At 40.5% G+C, this 18,012-nt stretch overlaps 1 protein-coding gene across 1 annotated transcript in view; it reads left to right on the top strand.

Annotated features, from left to right (window-relative positions):
- Positions 1-2,298: 2,298 nt before the first annotated feature.
- Positions 2,299-18,012, top strand: part of Dsg3 (desmoglein 3) — a 31,262-nt gene continuing 15,548 nt past the window's right edge. Inside the window, exons 1-9 of the mRNA XM_008828855.1 lie at positions 2,299-2,346; positions 11,008-11,043; positions 11,720-11,848; positions 12,696-12,851; positions 13,183-13,327; positions 13,941-14,107; positions 15,011-15,139; positions 15,326-15,511; positions 17,575-17,846. Coding sequence (XP_008827077.1) covers positions 2,299-2,346; positions 11,008-11,043; positions 11,720-11,848; positions 12,696-12,851; positions 13,183-13,327; positions 13,941-14,107; positions 15,011-15,139; positions 15,326-15,511; positions 17,575-17,846 — 1,268 coding nt within the window. The remainder of the gene's footprint in view (positions 2,347-11,007; positions 11,044-11,719; positions 11,849-12,695; positions 12,852-13,182; positions 13,328-13,940; positions 14,108-15,010; positions 15,140-15,325; positions 15,512-17,574; positions 17,847-18,012) is intronic.

Genomic DNA, 18,012 nt, shown 5'->3' on the forward strand with positions numbered 1-18,012 from the left:
GCTGTGGTGCACATGTGTAATCCCAGCACTCAGTAAAGCTGAAGCAGGAGGATCTTGCGTTCAAGGCCAGCCTAGGCTACCTAGACAGTTCTAGGCCTAATGGGCTACATAGTGAGACTGTCTCAAAACACCAAAACAATACAAAGCAAGATGTTATGTTCTCATCACAAAAACAAAATCGGAAATATATCAACGTACCATAAAAACAAATAAGATACTATCACAGCCCTCTTACTCAAACAGAAGCTCAGGTTTATGAACATTGTTCCGCGGCTTGTCCGTTCTGTGTTTCTCCCCATGCTACGTGAAAGGTGTTAGGATGTGCACACCCACACTTCCCCACAGTTAACCGAATCCAAGCTGCATTGAGAATGTCCTAGCATCTTAGTTACTGACTGGCACACTGATCACTTATAAGCACAATCATTCTCTTCCAGTTTTATCCGCCTGCATTTGCTCACAAGTCTAGTCACAGGAAAACTCCCCTTAATTTCCAAAGACTTTGTCCTATGTCTCAATTTTTTCATGTTGGAAAGGATTCAATAGCTGTTCGCTTTCTGATTCTGATAAAAAGGGCATAAAACATGATTTCTGGAATCATAGAGAAGGGAATAAAGAATGCCAAGCTTGATCTCTTGAAGTTTTCTTTCTAAATGAAAGCAGATTTTTAAATACTCACTAATCATTTCTCTGTTAAACTCAACACCCAGCAGATTTGTCACAAATACTATTTAAAGTGTAAAATGGGGTTACAGAGACACAGCTTAGTTGGAAAAGTTCTTGCCTTTCAAGCACAAAGACTTGAGTTCAATCCCTAGAACCCAGGTTAAATAAAGAGGTATGGTAGAGTTCTCTTAGCCCCACAGCTCAGGAAGCAGAGACCAGAGATGGGTGGATCCTTGGGGCTTGTGGGCCAGCCAGCCCCTTGGTGAGTGCCAAGTCAGTGAGAAACCTGTCTCAATAAAAAGAAAAAGGTGGATGACACCTGAAGGATGATGCCTGAGGTTGTCCTCCAGCTCTCACACACATACACACACACACACACACACACACACACACATAGACACACACATATATGCATGCATACACAGACACACACAGATACACACATACATACAAATACACACATGCACATAGACACATGCACACACACATTACACACACACAGACATACACACATACATATTCGCACATGAACACACACAAACATACACACACATGGTGACATTTATGCTTTGTGTATTTTACCACAATTTTAAAAGAAACAAAAAAAGTTACAAGATGCTCTTTTTCAACCCCTGAACTATATAATCTTTTCTGCCTAAATATTCTAGGATTAAACAAATTCCCTGGAACTAAAACACTTCTAAAACGATGTACAAAAATTTCCAATAATAAAATTGTTCTTCTGACAAACTCCCCTTTGAATACTGTGAACCTAACTAATATCCTGTTGCTGTTTTCCCCTCCCCCATAGTTTGAGGTCCAGTCCAAGTGTTTAGTTAGGAGTTTGCCAGTATACAGCAGTGGGCAGGCTGACTGCCTGGGGGAAATTTAAAAAGCAATTAAAAGAGCAGAGAGATGGCCAACCTTACTGGTCAATCTCTTCTTTAAGTTATAAGTGAGAAAAAGTACAATCAGATGCCACTTAAGAATTAACACGGGTCTGATTCTATTCACCTATTTCAAATGTACAACACATCCATGGAGCTCTTGTTTGATTTTACCTCTAATTCTTTTATTCAAACCCTGCATTCACAATTGCTTGATATGATATTTTGCTATTGGCAGCACACTTTACCACTTAAGGCACATTCTTTACCCACACTGAGGCTGAAAGCAAATCTTTTCCACAAGATTTGGGGAGATTTTGCATGCTTCCTTTGCTCCCCAGTTTCCATTGTAGTGATAAGAAGCCAACTAGATTCCTTTTCAGTGTGGTCAGGGCCAGCTACTCACTTCCATGTCACGATGAATCGGTTACTCACCCAGGACCTTCCTACTCACATTGTCTTTAGCCGGCGAACTTTTTGTGCCACTTCCAACAAAGGATTTCATTGCTTTAGGAGCTGAGGTGTGTCTCAGTTTTTACCTGAGAAACAGTGATGCAAGCGTTTCTGGTAAGACCAATCCTTGGCTTGGGGTGGGAAGGAACCACCTAACAGGCCACCAGCAGAGTCCTGGGGCAGACGGCAGAGGCACTCCTTCAGGAAGGGTACTCTCCCCACCGGACGCAGTCGCCTGGGAGCAGAGCTGCAGCAAACTGCTTGGGTTTGTTCCCCAGAGACATCAGACACTATGACCTGGCTTCGCGTTGGAGCCCCAAGAGCTCTGGCCATCTTCATGGTAAGTCCCATCTTTTGCTCACACTACCAAATCCCCCTATTTCCTTCCTTGATCTAGATTATGCTGGCTTGCCAAACCCCTGTTATAAATTCTAAAAAGAACACCACAGAACTAAACATAAAATTATGAAGATTCCAAATTGCTTCCTTCTTTGTTTGCTTCACATAAAGTTGTATTTTGAAAAAAAGGAAAGCAATAAGAAATCGGATTTAAAGTAGCTGCTTTGTATGTCTTTAGTGAATAAATGAAGCCATCTTAACCTTAGATTATTGTATTTTCCACAACACCTTTATTTTCTTCAAAGCAATGAATTTTTCTAATACATGAACAAAAACACACAAGACACAACTACTTCTGTTTTCCAAGATTACACAGCTCTTATTAAGCATGTGGCTAAGCACTATACATGCCTGATCTTGATACCTGGCATATTTTGAGACTAGTCACCAACCGCTGAAGTAAAATCAAAGCAACTTTGACTGAAGACAAGTTGGGAGGATTATTAAGAAAACCGGTTTTTTGTTTAGCCATTATGTGCAAAATATACCCCCAAGCCTCGGGGGAGGGGGATACAAAATTTGATGGGAGAATGTTTTCAGAGGAATAATACTTCGTGGATTGGGAAAGTTTTATACAGTGTTTTCTAAAAGACAAGTAGAATCTACAGAGAAAATGTTAGCCTAGATATTACAGACTACTTTATACCTTAATTTGCTCATATTAGTGAGGTGAAAATAGGTCATAATTATATCCCTTACCTGAAGATATCCAAAGACTTAAATAAGAAAAATCACTAATGCAATCCCCACATTGTCAATAATAAACTTGGCCTGATGAGCATCTGTTCACAACAGCGCCTTCCAGAAGTTACAGGGAGACTGATGTTGAGAACTTTCTAAAATTAAAGTTATCTAATGTCACAATAAGATGGCTTGTGTGGAGAATGTCTCAAGCATCATCTCCTCCCAAGATTCAGCTGCATGACAGTGCAACCACATTGGTTATCTGGTGGATCTAGCTGACCCAAGAATGTTGTAAAGAGAAACATGAGAGTTGAATTACTTTCCCGTCTTCCCAAATGGGAAACTTCTGGACTAAACTACAGGAAGCCTGTAATCCAACACTAGAAGTGTCAGAATGTTATAAGGATGTAGAATTGGACCACTGTGGCTCAGTCAAGCTTTGAGTTATAGAGCATTCTCAGTGTCCCCCAGAACTACCGCAACCAACCTTCTTATGCTGAGGCTGCTTTTCATCTGTGAGGTCTTTTGAATTGTGGACACACAGATTTTTAAAGAATGAATAAATCATTGAATGAAGGTGCTTTTAAACCATAAAACCTGCAGTTCACTATCATGCTAATCATGATGGGGAAAGCAGACTGTGTACACATTTCCTACACTCGACTCAAGAAAGCTTTGAATGCACAGAGAGAGAAAGAGAGAGAGAGAGAGAAAGAGAGGGGGGGAGAGAGAGAGAGAGAGAAAGAGAGAGGGGGAGAGAGAGAGAGAGAAAGAGAGAGAGAGATGAGTTACTTAAATACTATAACAAAACATCCTAATAAAGGTCTAGATCTGACCCGTCCAATATGGTAGTCACCATACACGGATATTCATCATTCCAAATAGAGTTGTTCTGAAATACACTGTGACGTGTAAAATACACAGCATAATTTGAAAAAATATATCATTAGTTTATAAGTTGATTATGTGTTGAAATTATAGTATCTCTAGCAGATAGAATTAAATATATTTCTAAAGTTAACTTGAACTTTTAAGCAAATCTTTTAATGTGACCACCAGAAACTTAAAATGTGTATTTGTGCTTCTCACTAAGTTACACTCTAAATCCTATCAACGAAAGGCAGTGTTGGAACAAGGTAAGTATAATAAGGCCCAGTGGATTCAGTGATATTTGATATCTGCTAGGTAGAGATGGGCCCAAGGGAGTTACGCTCAGTTGTCAGACAAACACAAGCAAAGACAGGCAGTTATAGCTTTTGCCTGGAGCTGTAGACCCACCGGTTTGACTGGAATGGAACTTTGTGTCGGAGAATGAGGACATGAATTGGAAAGACAGGGAGCGTGACATTGAAAAGTGTGTTCTGTGAGGGCAGATGAAATCCTTTTAGAAATGGGAGCCACCCAGAGTTTCGAAGTGCTGTGGTTATGGCGGGGGGGGGGGGGGGGGGGGGGTAGCAGTGTTCTCAGAGCACGTGCATCATTTGTTGTTGAAGGTGGGATCTGAAAGTAGAAAGACATGTCTGGAGGTTTGTAAGCAACTCTTCCATCCAACCGCTGTGCAAACTCATTGATGGCCCCCTTTACAGTGAGATATAACAGAAAGACCTGGGCATGAGTGTAGAGCTGTCCACTGACTCATTGCTTGAGACCTTAACTGTCAAGTAAGAATCATCTCAGCCCAGCCCGATAGTGATCACTGAAATATTTAGTAAGAGTGATGATCCTTGGTGACTTCTCAGTATTGTGTTTTACTGTTTTAAATAGCCACCAACATTAGTTTTAATAAGTCAAGGAAGTCTCAAAATGATCCTTGAATTAGAGTCTGTCAAGAATAGCTCTATGTGGCTGGGGAGATGGCTCAGCAGGTAAGAGAGCTTGCTGCACAAGCATGGGACTCAACTCCCAACACCCACATAAAAAGTCAAGCATGGCAATGAGTGTGCCTTGGAACTCCAGTACAGTGAGGGTGGAGACAGAAGGATTGCTGGGGCTTGCTGGACACCAGCCTAGCATCAGCCTCAATGAGAGACCCTGTCTCAAGGGAATAAAATGAAGAGTGACAGAGAAGGACACACAACATTCTCCTCTGCTGTCCACAAATGCACAGAGGCACACACACGTGAATGTGTGCCACACACATATGCTGCTCACATGCACAGACACAGAGAAAGAGAGGGGGAGAGAGAGAGATTGGAAAAGAACAGTTGTGAAACTAGCGTTTTGAAAAATACAAGAAAAGATAAAAGTCATGCTTTTAATGACTCTGATGGTAGGAATGAGAAAATGATGCTTTCAAATAGAGATTTACTAAAACCTCTCAGCTCTTTGGGCTTCTAGGTTAATTATTTGGACGGGGAAGTCACAGAGAGCACCTCATTTTTTTGAAGGGTCATATTTGAAAGTTTCGTATGTTTGATATATTTCACATAATCCAAAATATACATCTTTAGGGGAAAAAATGTGGTTAAAGGCGCCCACCTACCTTCACAGATTTACCTTTTGAAAATAATTGTCTTCAAACAAAACTATTGTTCAGTGTTTTAAGTTAACAAAATCCAAAGCACATTTTATCACTTAACACTCTGTAGGCATTTGGATAATGAACTATTTGATTTCATGTTACGATGCTATATAAAACTTTACTCATGAAGCTACCTGAGATGCCCGAAAGTCAAATATTTTAATACAGTTTTTTATGTTGTTGGTGGCACTGGAAAAAAAAAAAACAGTAGTTAAAATATTAAGCGGTGAACAGAATGTGCTTTAAAAGTAGCAGACTCATCGTCAGCCACCTTTTTTATAGAACATCCAAGTAAAGCTGTTTGCAAAGGACTTTAAGCTAAATGACCCATTTCAACGAAAGGAAAACTTCTGAGGTATCTTTCTCATCCTTGATTAATGAAACATTTGTTTCCAGTGTTAACAAATACATGAAGAGAAGTTTTCCTTCTGAACCTCTCCCTAAGTCAAGTATTCCAAAGTCAGAATAACCATGCTAGGGGATACTGCCCAACACTGCCTGATTTGGCACCAGTCCGAAGAGATGCAATCATTTCTATCAATGAGCCCTCCTCTTTGCTTAATCTGAAACCAGTTTTCATCTCTAACTAGAATACTCGGTGTCCATGAGGTTTCTCGTAAACCTCTCAGCCTTTGGTCCTTCTTTCCAGTAAAATGTCAATCCCATAGCCCAAGGCTAGGACTTGCTTTGGGAGGTGGCTCATGAGGAAATTACACAGATGATGGGTTATCCATAATTACATGATGAATAATTGAATCTACCTATTGCACACTTCTTTCTCCTACAAGACTGCTGTGCGGCTGGCCAGGCAGTGTATTGCACAACTCCAGTGGGTGTGTTCACACAACCTGCAGAGTGAGCGGTGCCCCCTGGAGATGCGCACAAAGCAGCCTACACGGGTACAGTGCAGCACTGTTTCTTGTCCAAGAGAGAAAGAAGTCATATGTACACGATAATAACAAGAAGTCACTTCTATTAGTCAAACGCTCTCTGATACCCTTTCCTTGGGTTGTTATTCAACAGCAGAAATGGCTGGCAAGTTATCAAGCAGTTGCTATGGACTTGGGATCACCTATGTGTTTTACATCTATCAATTTGTTCAATGCTCACAATAAACCTGGATGCAAGATAAATAGGATCATGATCCCTCTGTGACCGATGAGGAAACGGGAGGACTGCGTTATGTTCCCACGTCATACAGTGGTACAAGGTGGGGACTAGGATTTAAATCAGGATCCGGACACTAGGGAGATGGGTCAGTGGGAAAATTTGCCGAAAAAGTAGGAAGACCTAAGTCGAGATTCCCAGAACCCATGTGAAGCCAGATGCAGTGGCACACATCTGTATTCACAGCACTCCTATGTGGAGATTCAGAGTTCAGAGACAGGCGAATCCAAGGAAGCTTGAAGGCCAGCTGGCCAGGGACACTCAGCAGCACACAACAGACTGCCTCAGCATGGTGGGTACTGGAAACCAACACCTGAGGTTGTACTCTATCCTCCCCACCTGTTCACTAACCTCCACATACATGTCATGGCACACACACACACACACACACACACACACACACACACACACACATATTGAGAGAGAGAAATTAAAAATAAATTAAGATTCAGAGTTCAGTTTTGCATCACCACATTTAACAACATCCTGTACAGCATTCAAAAGGAACATTCACAAACACCAGGGCACTGTTTTGGGGGGGCATCACAAGATGCAAAGGTTAACTTTATAAATTAATTTAGTTTCACATCAATCCTTGAAAATTAATCATCTGAAATTAAATACTAATTTCCAAGTAATTATATTTTTTATCCAATTAAAGAATTTACCCTCATGAATACAAAGTTTATCAGTTTGTTTTGTGACTTACAACGGCTTGACTTACGAACTTTCTACTTCACGGTGGTGATAATAACGTGTTTTCATTTTCAGCATAGAACCCAATGAATCACAAGAGGCATTCAATGCTTGATTATAAAATGGGCTTTGTATTCGATGATTCCCCAGCTGTAGATTGAAATAGGTGTTCTGAGGACTGCAGGCTAAACTGTGAGGTTTATAAAGTTGACGGCATTCAATGTGTGTTCCCCTTAGCGTTTTTACCATACAGTAGGATTATTGGGTCATTATCCCATCAGAAGTAGAGGACTTTTCATATGAATTGGGAAAGATGTCACTCATTTTTCTGAATTTTGCATTGTGTGATTCACTTATCAAATGTGTCTTGAAGGATCTCTGTGATCTGACATTTGCAATGACTATATCACATCAGTTGATCAATTACAGAAGTAAAACCAACAGCTTATATATGCATTGCATGGCATTGCTTCCAAAAAATGATGTCTAAAACTGGTAACAATTCCTTCAAATTACCTAATCTATACTAAGAGTTCCCAGAAGGGAGTGTGATGGACTCTTAGAGCCCTTCTAGAAAAGGGAAGTGTGCTGGGTAAGTTTTCTCATAGCTGGGACAAAGGACCTGACAGAACCTCTTAAGGGCAGAAAGCTTTATTTTGACTCATGGTTTCAGTCCATTATGCTGGGGAGGGTGTGATGGCAAATCCACGTCAGGAGGATCTCACATCAATAGCTGCTCACACGGGAAGCAGAAAGGGCTGACTGAAAGTAGACGTTATAACTGCTAAGGCTTACCTTCCTGACCTGGTTCTCCAGTCAGCTCCCAGAACTGCCTTCAAAAGTACTGTACAGCTGTGGTTATATTTATAAACAGCCAAAGAGAACTTCAGTATTCAGAAATGGTTCTTACCACGTTCTTCATACTTCAAGAAAAAAACCAAAAAGCATCTTTCACAACACTGAAATGAAGGGACATTCTTCATGGTCAGTCTTTTAAAAAGAAAAGAGTTCACGATTTAGGGTGACTAACTCCTCTATGGACTCTGCTTCTGGGACACCACTAGAAATAAAAAGCCACAGTCTGGACTGTTAATTCTCCATCGATTAGGGATGACCTTCCCGGGAAGATAGAAATTGAGCTTCAGTGCCTAAATTAGAAGAATCATCCTCCACGGAGCTACTGCAGACATGACTCATAATCTCTGGATGACGCCTGGTTTCCTGTAAAAAGGTGCACACCTGGCCTCTCCCTCTCCTCACATCCCTCTCTCCTCACATGCCGCTCAGTCTTTCCTCCTGTGAACTAAAAAAAAGTGTCATCCAGTGACTACACTGCTACAGGTTCTTCTCCCCAGTAACTCTTGATACGTTCCAGAGAGAGCAAGGTATATTGGATCATCATTTTGAGATGTGCTGTAATGGCTCCTTTTCATGACAGTTTGAACACATCAGTGGGTGATCTTTAAAACCAGAATTTCAACTGAAATGTTTACCATTGGGGTGGGGGGGGTCCAAAAACCTATGTCTGATATAATTGCTCATTTGGTTCAGACTTGGACTTGCCTTTTCATTATAACCTTTGAAAATAAATGATTTCATAACTCTATATTGTTTCAGGATCAACCACAGCCTTTGGCCAGATAATAATCTAAATTGACTGTCATATAACTTTCTTCTGTGTTCTTACGTTAGCTCGGATTAGGATCTAGTGTCATGGTAGTACACACACCCTGGAGATAAAGTTGCTAAGTTCAAATTGTAGCTCTTCCAGGGACTAAATGTTCATACTCTGTACCTCTATGCCTACATTCATAAAATAGAGATTCTAAACGGAATCTTCTTCAGACGACTGCAGTAAAAATAGACATTAATAAGCATGACATTCCATGAACAAAAACCAAACAAATCACATATTAACTTAACCTACTGTTATCACTCTTCTAATTTTACCTGGAATTTATTTACCATGATCATTTCCTACCCATTTATCTTCAGATCACATAATGAGTGGCTCAGCAAATAGCTGTTTTTAAACACCTCCAGAGTAGGGAAAAAATAACAGCATAAGCTTTGGAAAGCTTACAGTTATCTTGGCTTAGAAGATGAATTCTTTAATGCACATAAAGCACATAAAACAATAAGAAATAGAAACTACCCTAGGATAAATTGCATTGTAGAGAATGGGAGCTGTATGCACTGAGAAAAGGAGGCATTTGTAAAGATAGCTTCACGAAGCCTGTTGGTACTTGAATGGATGAATCACTCATAGGTGGGTACCAAGGGAAGAGGAATGCATTCCAGGTGGAAAGCTGCACAGAAAGCTGGGGGTTGAGAGAGTGAAGGTCCTGGCCTGTCTGACTTCCCGTACCCTCATTTAACTCTTTATATCAGTAGTATAAAAACAAAGTTCAATATTTAAATTGCCCGAAGACAGAAAAAGAAGATCCACGCCCCTCAGCAAACAGCTCTTGTGACTGGAAGAGTATAACCCCACATTTTATAAAAAATGTTCCACTTTTAAACCCGATTTTGTTCCGTTCTGATCTCTTTGCTCTTGGAGAGATTTGAAAAAGAAGGGGAAGGGGGAGAAAAAGAAAAGAAACCTGTTCTATAATTGCAGCTAACTCAGGCTTGTTTCTGTACACGCTCACAGGACAGATAAGTGTTTTGATTTGTGAGTTTGGGGTTTGTTGTTGCTGTTGCTTTGGGTTTTTTGTTTGTTTTCCAGTTTGTCCAGACAAAGTTTTGCTGTGTTGCCCTGGCTGTCCTCCAACTCTCAGCAATCCTCCTGCCTCTGCCTCCCACATGCTAGGATCATGGGCATGCACGAACATGCCCAGCATGATAGTTCTTACAATCCCCTGTGGCCACTTTCTGAAGTTTATCACAGTAAGATTTCCTAAAGCAATGGCTCCCATAGCTTCTGGGAGATGTTACACCATGAGAGAAACAGCCAGCTGGCTGAAAGGGTAGCTTTATAGAGTCAAGGACTCCTCCTCCTCCTCCTCCATCTCCTTCTCCTCCCCTTCATCCTGCTCATTCTCATTTGGGGGAGGGGGGTTGGTTGTTTGTCTTTTATTTGGAGACAGGGTCTCACTCTGTAGCCCAGGCTGACCTGAACTTATTCTGTAACCCAGGCTGGCCTCAAATGAGTGGTAATCTTGCTGCCTCAGTCTCCAGATACTGGTGGTTTATGTGTTGATTGTTTGTTTTTTGTATAAAAATATGAAGTCAGATTTAAGAACTGGAGGGATTTATTTATACTGCTTGAGTATCTCTTTTGCTGATAAGATTTTTTTTTTTCTTTTTTTTGTGGTCTTTTTGAGACAGGGTCTCCCTGTAGCCCCAGCTGTCCTGGAACTCACTATGTAGACCATGCTGGCCTTGAACTCACTGATAAGATTTTACATTTGATCTGCTCCTTTAAACTTACTTCTTTTAAAATAGAAACAAATTAAAACTGTACAATTTAGACAATGTATTGCTCAGGATTACTAGAAATTACATGTAACTGTTCTGTTTAAATGTCTGCAGATGGTCCTGCTGGTTTATGGAGAACTGCAGATAGAGGTAAAGTATACAAAACATTTTTGTAATTAAAATAAGAGTTTACTTTTAAAACTTCAAATTGGATTGAAAAAAATCTAATGTTTAAATTATGAAAATATATAAAATTAAATTTCTAGAAACTAACCCAAAAACATTTAGGAAAAAAAGTCATCAACCAATATTATTATACATTTTTGTTTGTTTTATTTTACTTTCTGTTGGGCTTTGTGTTGATTAGTTGATTTCGTTCTTGGTTTTGTTTTGAGATGGGATAGGGTTTTCTATGTAGCCCTGGCTAACCTGGTACTCACTATGTAGACCAGGCTAGACTTGAACTTGTGGCAATCTTCCTACCTCAGCTTTACTAGTGCTGAGATTACAAACATGCACTAGTATACCTAGTTTCTTTCTTCTTATCTTAAACAAATCAGCTGGTGAAATCCTAAGTGTCCAAAACAGTTAGATATTATAGACCATATGGAGGAAATTTTAAATGTGGTTAAATGCTGACATTAAAACACATGCAACTTTGCAATGACCTTATTTAATGTTCCTTTCTTGAAAAAGTATCAGGTAGAGCAAATGGTGATCAACCTTGTAACAAAAAAGTTCCTCAGCTTAAGCATTACCTATAATCACTATTTGAAGCAAAAGCTACAAATATTGTACATAATAAAATGGAATCTCTTTAACACAGTCAAAGGGACAGCACAGAGGTGAGGCCGCCGGACAGCAGGTCAGGAGAAGACAGAAGCGGGAATGGGTGAAATTTGCAAAGCCCTGCCGGGAAGGAGAAGACAATTCGAAAAGAAACCCAATTGCCAAAGTAAGTCACATTGTTAGAAGCAGCATGAAGTTTTAGAATAAATAAATTACACGCAAATTAAAAATAATATAGCAATTCCAGTAGCAAAATGCGGACCGGAAGGTCCACAGAACAAACCACAGTCTCCAACAAAAGTAAGGTATACCAGCCATGCTGACAAAATTAAGCTAAAAGAGGGAGGAATGACATCTCTTGCATTATAAAATGGGGTTCAGGAACATATGACCCATTTAATATATAAGCTTCGGTAGATCCAACTGTAATAAACAAGGTGAAAAAATAGAGAACAATTGGAAAAATGGTTGTGAGTGAACTTTGACCAGGACATTTATAGATGATGACAGGCTGGATGACAAGATGCATCACATACATTATACTGTTCTAACTTTGTGTATGGAAATACCCTCCATTAAACAGCCTTAAAATTATAGAAATAAAACCAATTCATTTTCACACATACTTTGAACACCTGTTATCTTAAGTGCTCCCTTTATCCTTCATTACCATCTCTTCCAACCTAAGGAAATGTCCTTTGAAAACGTTGAGTAAGGAGGAAGCATCTAGAAGTAGCCAGCCTATCACTGCTGAGAGACCTTCATTATCTCACATTTTAGCATTCCCTCCATGGCACCACAATCCAAACAAGTGAGGTAAAGCCAAAAAGGCTCATCCTTATCGGTCGATGTTGCCGAGCCACTAGACTTTGTTTCCCACTCCTACTATCTAACACGGTATGCAGGCCACAACACAGTGAACAGAGGACTTCAGTCTCTGGGGGTGGGTAGGGCAGTGGGGAGAAAAGCCTACTCAATGATCACTTTGACATGCAGGGTAATTTTGGTTGCAGATCACGTCAGATTTCCAAGCAACACAAAAAGTTACCTATCGCATTTCTGGAGTGGGAATTGATCAGCCTCCCTTTGGAATCTTCGTTGTTGACCAAAACACTGGTGATATTAACATAACAGCCATAGTTGATCGCGAGAAAACCCCAAGCTTCCTGGTAAGTTTGTGTCATCAACACCTTTCTCCCTGTCACTTTGTGGAGTTGGAAGGTGGGTCTTCTACCCGTGAGTTTGAAAGAGAAAGGAATACATGGATTACCTTAATGTTCACCAACAAGCATTATTATTCCCCCTACAAAGAGCCTCTACCTGTACTTTGTGAACCTGAAGGAAAACACTGGAAGAGTGCCCACAGAGGGCTGGGATTCAGCGCATGGCTGGTCAGAGCATCATCCTGCCATAAATGCTGCAGTTTGAAGGAAGGGGCAACCGTATAATATGCAAACTAAGTATGCGGGGTAATAACGAGCATTATCCTTCTGTTTCTAGATCACGTGCCGAGCTGTAAATGCCCTGGGGCAAGATGTAGAGAGACCACTTATACTAACAGTCAAAATTTTAGACATTAATGATAACCCTCCAGTATTTTCACAAAAGATATTTGAGGGTGAAATTGAAGAAAACAGTGCTTCAAGTAAGTCTTCTACAGCACCCACTGCTTCCAACCCATGGATTCTTTCAAATACAAGCATTATATCACTTTTATCAATTATTCTAGTCATTTTCTCAACAGTTTTACAAAAAAATTATTAAGATAGTCTGAGATTGCCTTTCTAAAATATATAGCTGAACTATCAACAAGTATCCATTGTAGTTATATTACTAGATTATAGTCCAGTTACCAAGTAAGTAGCATCTTATGCTAGATATACAAGCTATGACAGGACAGTACCAGTCACAAGGTTCATCTTAGGTAGCCTGGATGCACGGCATTGTAAGAGACACAGATATCACATTGCTTGGATCGTTAGGAAAAGGAAACATAGGAACATCTATCAGGGGAAGAAATCAAGACAGAAAACAGCTTCAACCTCAACAAAGCCAAGGCTGAGGGAGAGCTGGGGGATTTTTCTGGATGGCAACAAGTTCTACCTAGTTGAAAGACATAAAAGACTTTGGGGGGACACACACAGGTAGTTTTAAGATTTTTTTTTTTTAGCGAATAAGAATCACTGTAAAACTACTGAGTATTTAGTGTGACTATAATTCTGGGCTTCACATGGTCTCTGTGTTTTCCATATCCCTAGACTCACTGGTGATGATCCTGAATGCCACAGATGCAGATGAACCAAACCACTTGAACTCCAAAATTGCCTACAAAATCGTCTCCCAAGAACCTGCAGGCATGCCCATTTTCCTTATAAGCAGAAACACAGGGGAAGTCCGCACTTTGACCAATACTCTTGATCGAGAGGTAATATAAGTCCCTTAGAAGCATCAAAAACTAAGTAAGGGTTTGATATCAAGCAACCCAAGAGGGGTGTCTCTGTGTCACCTGAGAATAAAGAAACAAAGGGAAAGAGGCTGCTAGCCCTTACCTGGGCCCATCTAGGGAAAATTTTCTTCTTGAGTGTGATTCTGCTGGGGTGGGATGTGGACTCCAGACCTGCACAACCAATCATACCATTACATACCAATGGAAGTTCAAATGGGAAAAATCAAGGACGATGTTGGTGTATGTAAACAAAGATTGCACTCTGATTCCTAAAGAATGGAAGAAGATTCTTAGACAAAGAAAGAAATTCCTATCTGGCATAAAACTTTATTTGATGTCATACTTTTTCTCCATAGATCTCTTTATAATCTTACTTCTGCTTGCAAAGTACCAAAGAAGCCCTTTCCTTCTCTTCTCACCAATCTCCACCATGTCTCTCCACCTGCACAGGCTACTAAGATCCATATGGCTTTTAAGACTGGAGAGGTGGCTCAGTGGTTAAGAACACTTGCTGCTCTTACAGAGGACCCAGGCTCAATTCCCATATTATCTTTAAACAAATGGTTTTCCCAATAGACTACAGGGGAACTCCACAAGCAAGCATCCCTCAGATAATCACACACTCCCCTTATGTACATTACCCACTTTCTGCTCTAAAACTACAACCTTACCTTCAGAAGTTTACCGAAGCCTGGTCCAGCCCATCAGCACTTCCACCCAGTCACCTGGATCCCCACCAACCTTCTGTCATGGACAACTAGTGTATATGTCGTTACTTGTGAACGTAAATCTTTTCACCATGTTACCCATGGAAAACAACTACTGGCCATTTATAATCTTGGGAAGTTCAGCATGGTTCTTTTGCTTTTTTAAAAAATTTAGCAAATCAGCAGCTACCACCTGGTTGTGAGCGGTGCCGATAAGGACGGAGAAGGACTGTCAGCTCAATGTTCCTGTAGCATTAAAGTGAAAGATGTCAACGATAACTTCCCAGTGCTCAGAGACTCTCAGGTATGCCCACTGGTCCTTGAACAATCATTTTCTACACTTTTCTATTTTCTAAATGAGCATAAATATAAGAATTAAAGAATCATTGTGAAGGTAATACATAATTTTAGAAGTAAAGATTAATACTATTTCAGATAAATGTAATATAGGTAAAATCCAGCACTGAACCTTAAAGTCTCTCCATTTCAGTATTCAGCACGTATTGAGGAAAATTCTTTAAATTCTGAGTTACTCCGATTTCAAGTGACAGATTGGGATGAAGAATACACGGATAATTGGTTGGCTGTATATTTTTTCACCTCTGGAAATGAAGGGAATTGGTTTGAAATTGAAACAGATCCCAGAACCAATGAAGGCATCCTGAAGGTGGTTAAGGTAAGGTCTCAGTTCTTTCATGGGTAAAAATATCCTATAGTAACCAAAACTATCAGTCTACAAATCAAGTTTATTAATAAGACTGCCACTTGACTGTTAAAAAGTTTAGAAAAGACATATAGAGTTTATCGCTCTTATAGCACTGCTATCTAAAGAAAACTCTTAATGGTTTAATTCCTTCCAAGCTACCATACATACCATCACATACACACACACACACACACACACACACACACATATGCACGCACACACACACACACATGCACACACACACTAATGTGCTTGTGTTTGGTGATCTGCCTGCTTTCAGGACAAGAAAGTAAGCATATTTCATACATGAATCCGGTTCTCTGCCTGCAATTGTGCTGGAGTTCAGAAGAAATGGGAATTTGTCAACTTGTTTTTAAATGCATTAGCCATCATCATCACAGAAAGAAATCACTTCCCTAGAAAGTAGGAATGTTAATAAACTCTGATCAAAGCTGAATACTGAGCAAGGCTTCCATTCCACACTCTTCACTAGGTCTTGGTCCCTCCCTCTGGACAATGGTCCGAATGTCCCTCTTGCTTGGCCTGCCCATCACTTCTCCCCTCACTGCCTCCAGTCTACCAGCACACTTTCCTTAAGAAAAAGTTAGATAACTTACTCTTCTCTTTAAAATCTCCCTGGCTCTCTGCTCACAGCACTCCCAGACCTTGTGCAGCTTTTCCTAGGCGGTAGGAATGCAACGTTGGCTCTGTCGTGGCCCACAGCCCTCACAGCACTCCCAGACCTTGTGCAGCTTTTCCTAGGCGGTAGGAATGCAGGAAAGATTGGTGTGACACATCTGTAGGGAAACCCTCACACCAGCAGTCTAAATGTCACCTCCGTGACTCTAACATGCAGTCCAGGTGCATAACCCCCTGATGCCCTCCAGGATGAAGTAGTTCTTCCTCATGATGGTGCCTAAGGCCCTTCAGCATCACCAGCCCACATGTAACACCTACTGCAACACTGGGTGTTTGCAAATGCCTCCTTCCACCTCTCCCTGGATAACTTCACAGCATCTTTCAACACTCAGCTCAGAGTCAAACCTCCCAGCCGGCTTTTCTAACTCTCTCAAGTAGAAATAGCCCCATGCTTCCACACATGCTCTATAACCTCTTTGTCTCTTACCTATCCTAGTCTAATTGCCTGTTTATACATCTCTCTCTCCCATTGGGAAATGTTAAACCCTCAGAATCAGACATTGCAGCTGACATTGAAATCCAGATCTCTTACCTCAAAGTGTATTTTACTGAGAAGTAGATAAAACAAAAATTAGCATTTCCTTAACCTGGAAAAAAAAGACTAGTGAATGAAAAAAAGCTATCCAGGGAATGCTCAGGGCTTGTGTTGGGCCTGCTTAATAGAAATCAAGCAGTTATCAAGCAGGAACATCTGACAGTGATTCTACGAAGAACTGGGTCACCTGCTCACTGCCATGTGAGGCCTTTTTCACCCAAGATGAGCTGGGTGACCTTCAGACCCGCGAATTTTATTTTTTGGAAAAGACAATATTGTACATGAATCCAGTGAATGTTCTGTGAATGGCCGTAGTTGCTATCTATAGGAATGCATTACGGGATTTCATTTGTTCAATTCTCACAACTACCTGAAAAGTAAGGGCTGGGCTGTGGCATAGTGGACAGCAACTTGCCAACCATACACGATGGCCTGGGTTGAATTCCAAGCACTGCAAAAAATAAGTTCATAAAATAAATGTCCATATTCCCTAACATATAGAAGTAAAAAGTTGAGATCAGAGAAGGGTTCTCTCCACTATACCTCACAGCCTAAAGAGTCGATAATGATGTGTTTCTGGTCGATAAGGAGATACTCTGCTTTGTAAATGTGTTACCAAAAATGAGGTCTCCTAAGTTAATAATCCTGAAGTGTCCTCTCTCTCAACACTATGATGCCTTCTGGAACTGCTTCGCTCCGTCATCATAGAAGGTCCCATCCATTCTATATAGAGTTCTTTGTCCATCTCTGGATTTTCCAGATTGTGTTTTTTGTGACAATTCCTTCTATTTCACTCCAGGCTCTAGATTATGAGCAAATGCAAACCATGAAATTTAGTATTGCTGTCAGAAACAAAGCCAAGTTCCATCACTCTGTGATCTCTCAGTATCAAGTGCAGTCAACTCCAGTCACAATTCAAGTCATCAATGTCCATGAAGGAATTTCATTCCATCCTGCTTCCAAGACATTTACTGTGCAAAAAGGCACAAGTATTAACAAATTGATTGGTTATATCTTGGGAACATATCAAGCCACGAACGATGACACCGGTAAAGCAGCCTCATCTGTCAGGTAAGACAACTTTATATAGCTTGTTATTCTTTGGTGTGGTTTTAACCTATAAGCTATTACAACATATTCTCAGTCGATTAGCTGCCAAAACCAGAGACACGAAAGAGATGAAGACATGGAACTGGGCAACTCAAGAAGAGACATTAGAATATTTTATGCTCCGATC

The sequence above is a fragment of the Nannospalax galili genome, unplaced genomic scaffold (assembly GCF_000622305.1).
Source record: "Nannospalax galili isolate Female #2095 unplaced genomic scaffold, S.galili_v1.0 scaffold252, whole genome shotgun sequence".
Lineage (NCBI taxonomy): Eukaryota > Metazoa > Chordata > Mammalia > Rodentia > Spalacidae > Nannospalax > Nannospalax galili.